The sequence below is a fragment of the Pituophis catenifer genome, unplaced genomic scaffold, assembly GCF_029215685.1.
Source record: "Pituophis catenifer annectens isolate HBS135680 unplaced genomic scaffold, rPitCat1.0.hap2 SCAF_8, whole genome shotgun sequence".
NCBI classification, from domain to species: domain Eukaryota; kingdom Metazoa; phylum Chordata; class Lepidosauria; order Squamata; family Colubridae; genus Pituophis; species Pituophis catenifer.
Window position 1 is genome coordinate 53,864,436 of NW_027256888.1, and position 16,127 is coordinate 53,880,562.

Consider the following 16,127-nt stretch of genomic DNA (forward strand, 5'->3'; position numbering starts at 1 on the left):
GTGGCTAGAATGAATACTACTTTTAGACCACAACAGTGCAATTATACTATGTATAGTTGTATGTATACTCCCAGTTTGCTTTCTTTCCCTTTAATTCTTTGATTCCTTCCTTTCTCCACAAATAATGCAGGGTATTTAACTAAATGTACAAAACCCTCAGGTACTTTTTTTTTCTAAAAAAAGACTTCTATATACACAGGCATGATTAATTGCACTCTTTAAGTTGTTTCAATATGCAGGATATAATTGAATAACTACAAATGGTTAAGTGGACAATGTTGACTATAATATAGTGAGATGTTACAGGTATGTTAATGTAAGTTTGGACACAGAAGGAATGATGTAAAACTGCAATCATATGCATACTTGGGGGGGATTAAATCAACAAATTCCATGTGATTTAGCTTAACATGTTGGCTGTGGCAACATATTAATCCATCAGTCCACTATTGACAAACCTCAGTGGCTATGTTCTCATAACATGCAAACCAGAACTAAGTATGTAATATGATTTTGGCTTAGACAGTCTGGCTCCCAAATCATGCCTTATAGCACATTATCTTTCATAAATGAGCATGAGCAAGTATTAAGATATAAGAACAAAGGAAAAAGGCCCTATAAATGTGGGATGTAGGTTTCTGCCCTGTTTTCAACAAAATGTAGAAGAATTAAGTTGGGATAATTACAATCAGTCATATGAAGATAAGTCATCTTCAGCATACTAATTTTCTGGTACAGAGTCGACATTTGCCAATTTGAGAAGCCAACATAACCTTTGATCAAGGTGATGGATTTCTAAATCAGGAAGTTTTTATTCAGCATATGAATAAAGATGCAGGTTTGCAGCAATGTATGACTTTGGAGTTTAACATTCAGGCTAACACAATAAGGTAAGACTAAAATGTGGTGTATGGTTTATTGAAAATCCAGGCAAATAAGCCATGGTGGTGCAGTGGTTAGAATGCGGTACTGCAGGGTAACTCTGCCCACAGCCAGGAGCTCAATCCTGATCAGCTCAAAGTTGACCCCGCCTTCGAAAGTCCGTAAAATGAGGACCCAGATTGTTGGAGGCAATATGCTGATTCTATAAACCGCTTAGAGAGGTCTGTAAAGCATTGTGAAGTGGTATATAAGTCTTAAGTGCTGTTGCTAAATGAATGAATAAAGGAGAATATTTGTAGCTCAGAGTTGAAAGAGAGTTGGTACTCTGAGCTTGGCTGCTTTCTAGGAAACGTTACCAGTGCTAGTAAGAGCAAACTCCACTCCTTGCTAGCACTGATGTTACCTAGTTTGGGTAAAGATATATCTGCAAAACAAACAAACAAACAAAAACAACAACCAAGCTCAGAGAGCACCAAAGGATCCCTCAAATAATTTACTATTTACTCAAATTAATTTAGTAAACAATTATTCAATCGGCTATGGCTGGTGTAACCAGGTAAATACATTAATATCTGCCATTGGGGGAGAAACCGCAAAGCAGAAACCCAAAATGCATACTGGAAATTCCCTGAACCTATGCAACTTCTTGGATGACAGGCGAAACGGCTTCTTCCTTAGAAGGCCAAACAAACAAATCCAGTTGCCTTTTGAAAAAGCACATTTGAGATTCCTGCATATTATAGAGTTCAAGTGCTTGGTAGAGATGGAAACTGAAGATTTGGAAGAAATAAAAGGTGAGAGAATATAAAGGGATATTGCCCTAAATTTTATATACTGTATGTGTCTCTGTGTATGCTGCTTCCATTTATCTCGCCTTCTCCATCACTCCTCGCTCTTATCGGTTCTCTAGTCGCAAACATTGCCCCCCTCCCCTTCCAGCGGGCTACAAGGGGGACGAGGAAGGATGGAGCAACCCTAGGCCACTTTCTTCAGAAGCGAGCAAAGGATTCAAGTCACGCCTGCTTGGAATCGAGCTCCGCATCTGGTGATTTTAGGGGCACATCTGTACAATTTTGGGAAGTAATGCAAAAAAGGGTTTGCTAATAAGGCCTTCTTCCAAATGGCTGGCTTCTGCTTCTCACTAATCTCTGTTTAATACCTTGGGGATTTAAAAAATGACTTTCCAGCCTGGTGTTCTCAGATAGTTTCTCAGATAAATGCTCTTTTTTTTTTTTTTAATTTGATTTATATGCCGCCCTTCTCCGGAGACTCAGGGCGGCTTACAATGCGTTAAGCAATAGCCTTCATCCTTTTGTATATTTATACAAAGTCAGCTTATTGCCCCCACAAACTGGGTCCTCATTTAACCTACCTTAGAAAGGATGGAAGGCTGAGTCAACCTTGAGCCTGGTAAGATTCGAACCTGCAGTAATTGCAGGCAACTGTGTTAATAACAGGGTGCTTTAAACCACTGTACTACCAAGACTCCTTATTATGGCCAACACTGCTTATTCTCGGAATAATCGGGTCCAAGCATTATTGCAAGTTTCCCCAAGTGAAAAAAAAAACCTGCCAGTTAGGTTCTCACCCACTGATACACAATCAATTATTGGGAACCGGAAGTTTGGTGAATCACTCTCATTCAAACACCCATTCTCAGCCCGGGAAGTGTGATCTGCAGACAAAAAAACTGTCCTCTATGACTTCCTCATAGCCCGCCGCAAACGCCAATGAGAGTGAAGAGTTTGCTTGCGCTTGCGTAGATGGCGCGCCGCCTCCCTCTCCCAGGCTGTCACGCAGGCGCAGCCTAGTAGATTGTTAGCAGGTGGAAGAGTGGGGGGAACTCTGCGTGTATGTGACACTGGAGACGAGGCTGTTTCTATCTGGTGGGTTCACGTGTCCGTAAAGAGAGCGTCTGCCTAAGATTCAGGTGCTTTGGTTGGGTTGTCGGGCAGTGGCGATCTTTGTTCTGTGTCAGTAATGGAGAACAGTTCTTAAGTTGTTATGTTTGAAAAGCAAATAAATGTTGGCATAGGTCGAATGTACAGGATTAGGGAACGTCGTCTGGATTTTAATGCAGCATTGCTCGTAAGATTGATTTTGGAATGGGTTCTTATATCCAGTGTTAATTTACAATGAGTTTGCTCATTGTATCAAGGTAAACATTTATGGTTTACCATGATACATGAATTCAGTTACTTTGTGTGTTCTCGCTCAGTATGTAGAGATCTGCATATTTCTCTCCAAAGTAGAATTAAGCTATAATGAATGATGATGGACCGTAGCATATATTTAAATTAGAATATCAATATCAGTTTAAAATATTTTAGGATTAATTCATTTTGCAATGAAAAAGCAGTGTTTTCCTTATGCTCGTTAAAGGAATGCTCAAATCCTAATTCCCCCTCCAACTCATTAAAATTGCAGTGTTGACATCCAGGTTAGAAAAAAATGTGTGGCAATATGTAAATTTTAGTCTCTTTTTAGAACTGCATGTTCAGTTGTAAAATTTAAAAAATTGTGTGTATTTTAGGTCTAAGGCTGTATAACTAAGTTTCAAGAAATCTAATTTTATGTTTGAAGTTTAGTTATTAAATTTTACACTCTTAATGTATTCTGTAATACAACATTGTTACATGCTTGGTTAGTTAATAAATGTTTACTTATATATTTACATATTACTTTTTCAAGGTTCATCATAATATCTGTTCAAATATATATTCCATTGTTTTAGTGAATGCCTTCTAAATAAGTATTTTAGACCACAATATTTTCTGATCGGGAATGCTTTTGGTTTACTGCCTTTATATACAGAGTAATCTTGAACCCTTATAGAAATTTAATTATAAAAAAATAAGAGTATTCTCATCATTATGTTGTTTTTACATTTAGTTTATATTTCTGAGGTCTTCTAGATATATGACTGCAATTATGCCTCTGATTTCCTAGACAGCATGGTCAAGCAGTATTGCTGGCTGTGAATCCTGCAGTTTATAGCCTTTGTATCTGGAAAGTATCAGACTGTAGACCATTCATTCTGAAAACATAGGAATATGAATGTGAAGCATAATCACAGCGAACCATAGTGACAAAGTAGTGAAAATAATGGTGTGGTGGCTAATTTTTCAATAAAAGGTTCAAATGAACAGGGATAGTGAGATACAATATCTTTAACAGAAGATGTTGATGATCTTATATGTAGGTAATAATATAGAGGTGTCACAAAGGTACTTTTTCAAAAGGCAACTGGACTTCGTTTTTCCTTGAAAAGAAAGAAAAAACAAAGTCCAGTTGCCTTTTGAAAAAGTACATTTGGTACAACCATGACCTGAATGACTGAGAATCCCCATAGACAGATATAGCATTGTATTAATTTTCTTCTTTCTTAGCCCCTTTTCAAACAAAATTTCAACTAATATGTCTTAAATATTAACATTTTAGAAATCCACATTGTTTGAAAAACTTGCAGGCTGATTTTAAGGATTTCAAATCCAAGGATTATGGTTTGACAAAAAGAATAAAAGCAATTAAACATAGAGACCTATGCTACAAAGAGTCTTCCAGTGTTCATCTTAAATGGTTGAAGCGGAACTGGAGAGGCTGCGGCTAAAGTCTACTCTTAAATCATGAAAATTCAGATTAATCTCTCACTACTTCACACAGCTCTTAGGGTGGTAGAATTAAGGAAAGAAAATGTGAAAAAAATATTTTTCTTTTGTTATTAGGCTCTTTAAAAACAGGCTTTTCTGGCTCAAAACAAAATGAATAAATCATCAACGCTACTGCGGTTTCGTCTCTACCATCTTCTTAAGAACGTTAGGAAGCCGCCTTGGGAAAACCTCTGTTGGAAATCTAGCAGTGGGTTTACTTTTCCATATGGCCAGCGAGTTAATTCAGCGCAATCCTGTTGTCCATGGAGGAGGATGTTTTCAAAGGGGTTGAAATCTGGGCTGGGGTGTCCAGCAGCAGCAGAACAGCAAACACCTGAGCTCTCTGACAAGGAGCAAAGACTTCTGAGCAATCTGTACACTGGACTGATCCAAGGACAGAGGGCCTGTCTGGCGGAAGCCATTACACTCATAGAATCAACCCATAAGAGGAAAAAAGAAGTTGCGCAAGTTCTTCTTCAGAAGGTATTATCCCACCACCGAGAACAAGAACAGTTAAATAAAGGAAAGCCACTAGCCTTTAGAGTGGGTCAGTTCTTTCTTGTTTGTGCAGTTATTGCTATTCTGATTCAAAGCATTCTTATTTGCCTTATTGCTATGTTAACAGTTTATTTAACTCCAGAGTTTACAAAGTTGATTATTATATGATGTAAGTTTGATACTGTTGAATTGCTGAATGTCTGCATTGTGAAATTTGCCCCTCAGGCATTGCCTCTGGTAGCTAGCAGGGGTGAAATCCAGCAGGTTCTGATAGGTTCTGGAGAACCGGTAACGGAAATTTTGAGCAGTTTGGAGAACCGGCAAATATCACCTCTGGCTGGCCCCAGAGTGGTGTGGGAATGGACATTTTGCAGTATCCTTCCCCTGGAGTGGGGTGGGAATGGACATTTTGCAGTATCCTTCCTTTGCCACGCCCACCAAGCCACACCCACAGAACCGGTAGTAAAAAAAAATTGGATTTCACCATTGGTAGCTAGGTAGAATGTCATCTCAAGACATCATACTTTCAAATGCTTCTAAAATTGCTCCATTTGAACTCTCTTCTTTCTCTGAAAGGAAGTCTGTGTAGGGCTACTTAACTTATTGCTGGTTGGTTTCCTTTAACTACAGAAAACGTGGTTAACTTTTCTATAAAACATGCTTCTATATAATATGTTTCTAGATAGAGAAAAAAAAATCATGTCAGGTTTATTTTGAAAATGTGACTCCTTGAATTCAATCTGTGAATTCAATTTTTATTTGTGGGATGGATTAGTTCTTAGCTCCTGCTATGCCATCTCTGGTGCCCTTCCACATGAAAACCTGGCAGCAAATTAACAAACAACAATGAAACAATGTTACTCTTTATTTTTAAGATATGAAGAAATCTAAGTGAGTTGAGTATCCAGTAATGAAAAATCTAAAATGCTGAAAGGAAGAATGAAAGGCCAGTCCCTTCTCCTCTGGTGGCTTCATTGCCTCTCAGCCAGTGGTGGTATTCAGCCGGTTCTATCCGGTTCCGGTGAACTGGTAGCAATGGCTGTGGGTGGCTCCTCCCACCCGCCCGGATATAATCACGTCCCATTTATCCACATTTTTGACGCTTTACACATGCACAGAAGGCCCTGCGTGCATGCTCACATTTGCGAACTGGTAGCGAAGGTAAGTGAATACCACCCCTGCTCTCAGTCCTACCTTGCAACCTTTGACGATAATAATAACAATAACTCCCTTTTTATGACCCCATAGTCCCTATTCAGGATAGAGTCGGGCTGCACAAAGGATGCCAGATGTACATAAATCGGCAAACTATAAATGCCTGTGTAACTTTGGAGAAAGTGTTTTGCTTAAAACAATCCATGGAATGTTGGTAGCAAATACGTTGCTTACATACCTGAAATGTATCAGTCAGCTCACTATTTTTGTGAAATCAAATAGATATTGATGATGTTGCTGCCATTTAGGATTATCTGGCCCCCCTGGTGCTGGAAAATCAACATTTATTGAATGTTTTGGGAAAATGCTGACTGAAAGAAGCCACAAAGTATCTGTCTTGGCAGTAGATCCTTCCTCTAGTACTACTGGTGGTGAGTATGCTTGCAAAAGCATCATTTGTCTTTCATTCTTTTTATAATGAATATAGAATTTATTATATAGGCAGTATGTAATTAATGGAGTAATTTTTAACCAAATCAAATAGTTCCATTCTTTTTATTGAAAATATGATTATATTTTAAAAGTTTATTTTAGAAGCTTTGAAGTGTCTTCGCTGAAGATAGATACAAGGTTCTTCAACAGTATTATCCTGGCTACTATTATTAATAAAGAAACATTCTAAAATGAATTGCATTCAATTCTCTTCTGAAATTACATGATTGTCTGATAAAGTTCGTTCCAACTGTATTAATTAGGGTAAGATGGTGGAAAAAATTAGTAGATATGTTTTCTTCTATTAGTGACAACATCTTAAATACTTGTCGAAGAACTTTCATCTGCAAGGGATTTCCACAACAAGCTGCAAAAATAGAAAATGTGTATTGTGACATCATAAGACAAGCTCTACCCTTTTGTACTCGTGTTGGAAATACATTGGTCATGATGGAAGTACGAAAGAGGTGGAGGATGCAGCATAGTGTATGTTTTATTATTTTCACCCTTCACAGATAGCCATATTATAACTTAGTTCAGAGGTCCTCAAACTTGGCAGCTTTAAGACTTGTGGACTTCAACTTCAAGTTGAAGTCCACAAGTCTTAAAGCTGCCAAGTTTGAAGACCTCTGGCTTAGTTGTTTTGGAATAATAAATCTCTGTTGTTTTGGGAAGAAGCCTGTTTTATTTGAATGGCTGGCCTTTCCTTTTGTGTAATGCTTAAGGCTCACTCTTGGGTGACAAAACACGAATGACTGAGTTGTCAAGAGATCTGAATGCTTACATCAGACCATCTCCAACCAGAGGAACGTTGGGCGGGGTAACACGGACTACAAATGAAGCCATTTTGCTGTGTGAAGGAGGAGGTTATGACATTGTTCTTGTTGAAACAGTAGGTGAGTGAAATTCCTTGTCAGTTTTAGCTATCTTGCTATGGGTAACCCATAGGTAGTATGTATTGCTTCAACCATTTCTGTGGCCACCATAGTCCTCCAAATTACACCATAAAAATTCAGCAAATGAAATAGATTTTTTTTTTAAAAAAATGTTGCATTCTTTTATGAAAAAAAATCACATAAAATGTTATTCTTGTTGAAATTCTACCTTTTCCCCACCATATCAGAGGTGGTATTCAGCAGGTTCTGACCAGTTCTGGAGAACCGGTAGCCGAAATTTTGAGTAGTTCAGAGAACTGGTAAATACCACCTCTGACTGGCCTCGCCCCCATCTATTCTCTGCCTCCCGAGTCCCAGCTGATTGAGAGGAAATGGGGATTTTGCAGTAACCTTCCCCTGGAGTGGGGAGGGAATGGAGATTTTACAGTATCCTTCTCCTGGAGTGGGGTGGGAATGGAGATTTTACAGTATCCTCCCCTGCCACGCCCACCAAGCCATACCACGCCCACCAAGCCACGCCCACAGAACTGGTAGTAAAAAAATTTGAATCCCACCACTGCACCATATGTGCCATATGCCCCACCATAGTTCATACAGCAAAGCTATCACAACATGTGATATGTTTGTATGGGTGTGTTTCAACTGGCTTGTAACAGAGCCTAGTGCTGATATGAGCTTATAGGGAGTGACAGGCCCAGGGTCACCAACTGGCTTCTGTGGCTTAAGGAGGAATTGAATCTGGGTCTCCCCACTTTTCGTCCAGTACCTTAACCATCACAAAATATTGTCTGCCTTAGGGAGAGGGAGGGAAACTAACGTACATGGGATAATTATTAGTAAGGTTAGTTTATCTGATTTTTTAATGTAATAACTACAGGATAAAAATATAGGCCCTTGACCAATATGCCTGCAGTCCTCAGAACCTGCAAAAATAGATGTGTGGCCAAAAATACTACCCATCTGTGTTGAAGTGGTTGAACAAGGAAGGTGCTGAATCTTCTTGTGGAATTCAAATCAGCAACTCTATAGTAATATGCTATTAGAAACAGGCACAAAGTACCAATAGTCTTTCATCAGCCCTCAGGATATTATTCAATCTTCATGCAGATCTCTTCAGGGAGAGGGTCTCTAGATTTACAATTTAAATTTTGATCCTGAACAGTCTACTTCTGTTCTTCATTCTCAGGAGTGGGTCAGTCAGAGTTTGCAGTTGCCGATATGGTGGATATGTTTGTACTGCTGCTGCCACCAGCAGGAGGTGATGAGTTACAGGTACTGATGTTGCATTCCATGAAAATTTGAGTTAAACAAAACCTTATCCCAGGTTTTGTCAACCTTAACAACTATAAGTTGTGTGTACTTCAAGTCTCAGAATTTCCCAGTCAGCATGCTGGCTGGGGAATTCTGAGACTTGAAGTACACACGACTTATAGTTGTTAAGGTTGAGAAATTCTGCTCTAACCTGTAAGAGCTATTTGGTACTAGCTCATATCAAGCTGGTCTATCAGAAATGATAAGCAAAATATAGCAGTCAGTTCTACCAATGTTTGCTACCATAGTTTTAAGTGAGGATTTTGTCTTTTTTTACTATTATTGTACATTCCCCAGGAGAATATAACTTTAAGTGGACAATTGTTCATTATTTATAATAATTTTGTTTGCTTTTTAATACTCCTTATATGCCCTGAAAACAATTCATCTAATAATAAGTGGTGCTTTTATATGTTTAATACTTGGTTTTGCATCATTTAATTTTAATTACTCCATTTAAATGTTGCCTGACTCCAAACGGCTCTAGGTGGCTCACAGTAACAACAATAATAAAATACAATATAGGTAATCAGAAAGAAAGTAAAAAAGAATAAGAACAAAAATAATAAGGTGTACAGTATTAGTGTGCCCCTAAATACAGTTTTAGCATATTAAACAGATAGTTCTGAACAGTTTTCCGTACTTCATATTTTTATAATATATTGTCCTGACAACTGACTAAATAGATAATCTAAAATATTTGAAATAAATATACCATGTGAGGATTAGTAGCACTAATTCTTATTTTTAGAAATGCATCTCAGTTATTTAAGCACAGGACAAAAGTTTTACTTATGTTCAGTTCTGGTACAGTTTTTCTTTTGAAATCTTTTAAATGCAAATATACAGTATGTTTTTTATATATTAGATAAACCATTTCATAATTTGCATTTCCCCTCCAGAAGGTAATTGTTAAAAATTAGTTTCTTTTTAAACTCTATATAAAAATGAAGAGTTCCTTTTAAAAGTTATTTAGTCTCATTTGGTTATTAAGTCTCATTTTTATTTTTCAGGGTATCAAACGAGGTATCATTGAGATGGCAGATCTTGTTGTTATAACCAAAGCAGATGGAGACCTCATTGTGCCAGCACGGAGGATTCAAGCAGAATACATTAGTGCTTTAAAATTGCTTCATAAGCGCTCAAAAGTTTGGAGACCAAAGGTTAGTATATTAAAAATAGTTTAGAGAATATATAAAGAATATGTGAATAATTGCCATACGTATTTATGTTTGTCCTTTGATATATTTATCAAGTGTGATGATTAGTACACTATATATCTCCCCCAAGGTAGTTTGTAGTAAAACTAAAATAACCCAAAAGCTATTTGTCCCATGTGAAATTAATTATTTTACTGTTTTATGCTTAAGAGAAGTGCTAAGTCTGGGACATACACATCTGCATATAAAAGCTTTTCTTCTGGAAATATAATTATACTTCCAAAACTACTGTTTTCTCTTAATACAAAAAATTGTCTAACTCTCCTAGTGTCAATATTTTAGTATCACATCCAATTACAAGTTGAACCTACAGAATGATGTCTTTTTTTCAAAGTATTTTGACAGTAAAGTTAACCTTTATATTAAACTCATATGTCGTTCCGCAAAATTATAAAACATACACGTATAAAACAATAAAATAGGCAAGCTTAAAATCAGAAGCAATAACAGACGTTCAAACAAAGGAACAACATGCCAGTTTCTAAAAAGTCAGATTAAATAAAGAATGGGAATATATCATCTGAACTTCAAGGATTTTGTTAGCTAGTAATTTATAGTGCAGTTTTAGATATACCTACTAAAATGAATCTCATACATATTTATTTATTAGATTTTTATCCCACCTTTCCTACTTTATAAGTAACTTGAGGCAGCAAACATACATAATATCCCTTCCTCTTCCTATTTAGTAGGATAAACCCAAAAGAAGGTTAAGTATATAAAATTGTAGTTAGGAGACAGTAATTGTATAGCCCAAGTATGGCTTACCTTGAAAAATCAACATCTTGAATTAAACCTGGGTTTAAGTGGGAAAATTCTATAGAGGTACCGGAACATGTATCAGTTATTCTATTAACATTACATATTTTAAATGTGTTTTTAGAGGTGACAATTTTTTTTGAAGCTTAAAACACTTCCGAACTGCTCAAAACAGCCCATTATCAATTTAGAATAGAATAGAATAGAATTTTTTTTGCCAAGTGTGATTGGACACAGAAGGAATTTGTCTTGGTGCATTTGCTCTCAGTGTACATAAAATAAAAGATTCGTTCATCAAGAATCATAAGGTACAACACTTAATGATAGTCATAGGGTAAATAATAAGCAATCAGGAAACAATATCAATATAAATCATAAGGATACCAGCAACAAGGTTACAGTCATACAGTCATAAGTGGGAAGAGATGGGTGATGGGAACGTTGAGAAGATGAGAAGATTAATAGTAATGCAGACTTAGTAAATAGTTTGACAGTGTTGAAATAACTGGATTGAATTCCAAACTCAGAACAAAGTTTTCAATTCCACAATTCAATTCTAAATGTTTTGCACAGGCCTGATATTTAGTTGTGGTTAATTATTGTTAGTATTTCATTCTGTGGCCTGGGTGAAATTTTTAATAAATAATTGCCCCTTGATAGATAGCGTTAATTTGGATCAGGAAAATTTTCTCCACCTCCTCTCCAAAGGTGATTGACATTGCTTGGTAAGTAGAGTTATCTTCTCAATCAAATAGGTAATGCGCATCTCTGCCAAAACCGGAGAAGGCATTTCGGATGTATGGGATAAGATGACAGAATTCCAAGAGCTCATGCTTACAAGTGGTGAGTTGCTTGCCAAACGCAGGAGGCAGCAAAAAGTGTGGATGTGGAATGTAATCCAAGAAAGCATGCTGGACCATTTCCGGCAACACTCAGAAGTGAAGGATCAAATTCCTCTCCTGGAAGACAAGGTTGTTAATGGGATCCTATCTCCTGGGCTAGCTGCAGACCTACTGCTCAGGGCTTTTAAAGAGAAGTCCTGATTCTTTTCTGTATATGACCTGATGATATGAAATAAATGATATAAATGTATATAGCATTTTTTAAAAAATGTCTGAGCCATGAACTTCTTTATTATCAAATTTGTACCTGTACATTTCCAGCAATGCCTGTCTTGATTTGCAACAATAATTAACAATAAAAACATATACCTACAATATTAAAACGACTATTGTTGCCCGATATAAAGTAGCCCTCAGAAAGGAAATGCCAGCTTATAAAAACAAGCTTTCAAATTGCCATGGGAAGTGTGCAGAAGGGCAAAGGCCATTTTATTAGTAAAAGGCAGCAGGGGTCTCCAAAGCTGGCTGAGGAATTCTGGGAGTTGAAGTCCACAAGTCTTAAAGTTGCCAAGATCGGAGACCCCTGCATTAAAGGGTTACAAGAATCTTGCAAGTCCAGATGTACCTCCCTACTTTCTGTCTCTTATCCTAAAGAGGACAAGTGCGGGTCAAATCTGAGTCGCTTTTCCAAATTACGTTTCTGCCCCAGACTCAAATTTCTCTTAACTGACAGTTGCCTTGGCTGCAGCCATTCCTTCTGTTCCTCAACAGAGGGAATTTGATAGCATTGCAGCTGCCACAGATTAAGTCCTGGACCCAGCTGATTTCTGTTGCACCTCCTTCCCGACCATCACCCCATAGACCTTAGATGATGAGCAGAGCTCCTTGTTTGTCATGTAGGATAAGTAGACAAGTCCTGAATTGTGTGGGGATTTCTTTGTTAGAACAATCGCTCCAAATTTGATTTGGAGAACAGCTTCTAGCCCATAGTGTCCCTGGCTTCAATAAGGAATACCTATCAAAAGCCTGACCACTGCATCCTGTATCTACTACAGCTTCCAACTTCCTTTCAGAGGCTTCCCATATGAGGCACATTATCTGGGAGGTAACCATAGCATGGATCAGAGTGTTGGATCAGCACTATTCATGAAGCAGTGAAAGTGGTAAATTTGTTTCAGCTGGTAGAAGGCATCCCTCACCATCGCAGTCACCTGTTGTTTTCTGTCCCTGAATTAGCTTAACTAAACTGATAACAATTTACTGTTTTAGAAATATTTATCTTTTAGTATTTTAATGTTTTCATGCTGTAAGCCACCCAGAGTTATTTCGATACAAGATAGGCAGCAAATAAATAAATAAAATAAATGAATATATACTAGGCCAACATATTTAGGTACATGTATAGGAATGGGGTAATTACAGTGTGCTGGTGCGAAAATGAGGAATTGCAGTTTCAGTTTCTATTTAATCTGCAGAGAACTCTACCAATATATTAAGATGCATTGCATGTGGAATTGAACTGGCTTGCATATAAGTCCTTAACGTATTTTATTTCTACAGCATCACTAAATACTGGAAGTTAAAGATGGTTGAAATCTTTCCCTATGCAACATTAAAAAAATGGCAATTGCCACATTATTGTACAACTGAATTAGACCAAGAACATCTTGGTCATAACATCTTGTACATATAAGTTGTTGAAGCATAATTACCTATGCATCATTGTGCTATCAATCCATGGTATTGCACATAAGCTTTATACAGATATTTATCATATCAAATCTTAAATGCAGAATTACTTCTGACAGTGTGAAAGCTCACATTTTATTTGACATTAAGATCTTCTGCAAGAATTCAAAGGAGAGGTCACAGACCATGACAGGTTTGAGAACAGAAAATATTAATATGATCAGATTATATAAGATATATGTGTGCTGGTCCTTATTTTTATAAACCTACTGGGGCTATGTATAATAAACTTGAAATACTAGTGGATAAGTTTCAAGACAGTAACTGAAGCTAATTTAAAACCAAACCTATATATGGAAATATATGGAAAACAATCCACAATCCACAGAGATATCACGGACACTTTAAATTTCACAACACTGATATTGCTAATTCTGAAATGTATTTAGAAGATTCTACAGTCTGATTTTTCTGTACAAATTTAGCAGCTTGAGAAAACTACCACACTTTGGCACCGGTATTGTTACCATTGCTCTTATTAGGAAGTTTCTCCCTGTATATCTAATCTACACTGCTCCTTTGTAATGAATTCCTTCCTGTAATACAAGTTGAGTGGCCTTTAATATGCATAGCCCTTCTGCATATTGCTTCCTTTCTCTGTATTGCTGCCACCTACTCAGCTGTTCTTTCCAAATGGTTATGTATTAAATATATATTTCTCCTGCTTTGCATGTTTTTATGCATTTAATAACGCTTAGCTAAATAAAATTAAATAGAATACATTTTCAGTGTATTAAAAAAGTGATACAAATATTGCTTTGGAATGTTTCATTTGTAATTTTAAAATAATGCTAGGGCAATTTTATTGCTGATCGTTCTCTTTTTACATAGAAGTAATAGAATCAAAGAATTTGAAATTTTAAAAGTTATAATCAGATGACCTTTTTGGTGCCTTCAAGTCATTGTTGACTCCTGTTGACTGCCTGATGAAGTCTCTGCAGTTTCTTTGCAAGATTTCAGAAGTGGTTTGCCATTGTCCTCTTTGCTAGGCTGAGAGAAAGTGACTGACACAAATTTACCCAGCTGGCTTTGTGCCTAAAGTGGGATTAGAACTCAGTCTACCGGTTTCTAGCCTGATGTCTTAACCACTATATCAGATTGGGTCTCAGTCAAATAATATACCCTGCTAAAAAGCAGCCCTAAATGTGGGGGAAGGGGGAAATGAAACTAAAAAGGATAGTACAGGTAGTCCTCAATTTATGACCACAATTGAGCCCAAAATTTCTGTTGCTAAGCGAAACATTCGTGAATTTTGCCCCGTTTTACTACTTTCCTTGCCACAAGTGTGAAAAATAAGTCACCTTTTTCAGTGCCGTTGTAACTTTGAACCACCACTAAATGAACTGTTGTAAGTCGAGGACTACCCGTATGCAACAGCTGTTTCATGGTGGTATCTTAAGTTTGCTCAGTTCTGTATCTTAAATATAAAGAATAGAATAAGAATAGAATAGAATAGAATAGAATAGAATAGAATAGAATAGAATAGAATAGAATAGAATAGAATAGAATAGAATAATACAGTTGGAAGGGACCTTGGAGGTTTTCTAGTCCAACCTCCTGCCCAGACAGGAAACCCTACACCTCTTCAGACAAATGGTTATCCAACATCTTCTTAAAAATTTCCAGTGTTGGAGCATTCACAACTTCTGCAGGTAAGTTGTTCCACTTATTAATTGTTCTAACTGTCAGGAAATTTCTCCTTAGTTCTAAATTGCTTCTTTCCTTGATTCGTTTCCACCCATTGCTTCTTGTTCTACCCTCAGGTGCTTTGAAGAATAGCTTGACTCGTCTTCTTTGTGGCAACCCCTGAGATATTGGAACACTCTATCATGTCTCCCCTAGTCCTTCTCTTCATTAAACTAAATATACCCAGTTCCTGCAACCGTTCTTCGTATGTTTTAGCCTCCAGTCCCCTAATCATCTTTGTTTCTCTTCTCTGCACTCTTTCCACATCTTTTTTACATCATGGCAACCAAAACTGAACGCAATATTCCAAGTGTGGCCTTACCAAGGCATTATAAAGTGATATTAACACTTCACGTGATCTTGATTCTATTCCTGTTTATGCAGCCCAGAACTGTGTTGGCTTTTTTGGCAGCTGTTGCACACTGCTGGCTCATATCTAAATGGTTATCCACTAGGACTCCAAGATCCCTCTCAGAGTTACTACTATTGAGCAAGGTACCACATATACGGTACCTGTGCATTTTGTTTTTCTTCCCTAAATTTAGAACCTTGCTTTTTTCACTGTTGAATTTCATTTTGTTAGATAGCGCCCAATGTTCAAGTCTGTCAAGATCCTTCTGTATCTTGAGCCTATCTTCTGGAGTGTTGGCTATTTCTGTCAGCTTGGTGTCATCTGCAAATTTGATGAGTTCCCTATCTATCCCCTCCAAGTCATTTATGAAGAAGTTGAAGAGCACTAGGCCTAAAACAGAGCCCTGGGGTACTCCACTGCATACTTCCCTCTGTGTAGATGCAGTTCCATTGAGTGCGGGTGGTCAGCCAGTTACGAATCCATCTGGTGATGATGCTGTCTAACCCACATTTTTCTACTTTATCTAGTAGTAGGTTATGGTCTACTTTATCAAATGCTTTAATGAAGCATTTGAATATATTTTTGTTACATCTTATGTTTTTAAAACTAGGAACGCAGTGGCTCAGTGGCTAAGA

At 37.2% G+C, this 16,127-nt stretch overlaps 1 protein-coding gene across 3 annotated transcripts; it reads left to right on the top strand.

Moving 5' to 3' along the window:
- Positions 1-2,692: 2,692 nt before the first annotated feature.
- On the top strand, positions 2,693-12,043 carry MMAA (metabolism of cobalamin associated A). Of its 3 annotated transcripts, none has more exons than XM_070948664.1 (7): positions 2,693-2,768; positions 4,608-5,079; positions 6,494-6,616; positions 7,403-7,573; positions 8,760-8,845; positions 9,898-10,047; positions 11,619-12,043. In XM_070948664.1, exons 2-7 carry the CDS (start codon positions 4,644-4,646, stop codon positions 11,904-11,906), a joined length of 1,254 nt encoding a protein of 417 aa, XP_070804765.1. In that variant the 5' UTR covers positions 2,693-2,768; positions 4,608-4,643; the 3' UTR covers positions 11,907-12,043. The 3 variants fall into 3 exon arrangements, with proteins under 3 accessions (XP_070804765.1, XP_070804766.1, XP_070804767.1); XM_070948665.1 differs by having other exon boundaries at positions 2,751-2,812; XM_070948666.1 differs by lacking the exon at positions 2,693-2,768 and having other exon boundaries at positions 4,967-5,015.
- The last annotated feature ends 4,084 nt before the right edge of the window (positions 12,044-16,127 follow it).

Coding starts and splice junctions, on each gene's coding strand:
- MMAA (XM_070948664.1), top strand. CDS start 4,644: ATGAATAAATCATCAACGCTACTGCGGTTTCGTCTCTACCATCTTCTT. Junction 6,617..7,402: donor TTCCTCTAGTACTACTGGTG/GTGAGTATGCTT, acceptor GTAATGCTTAAG/GCTCACTCTTGGGTGACAAA. Junction 10,048..11,618: donor CAAAAGTTTGGAGACCAAAG/GTTAGTATATTA, acceptor TCAATCAAATAG/GTAATGCGCATCTCTGCCAA.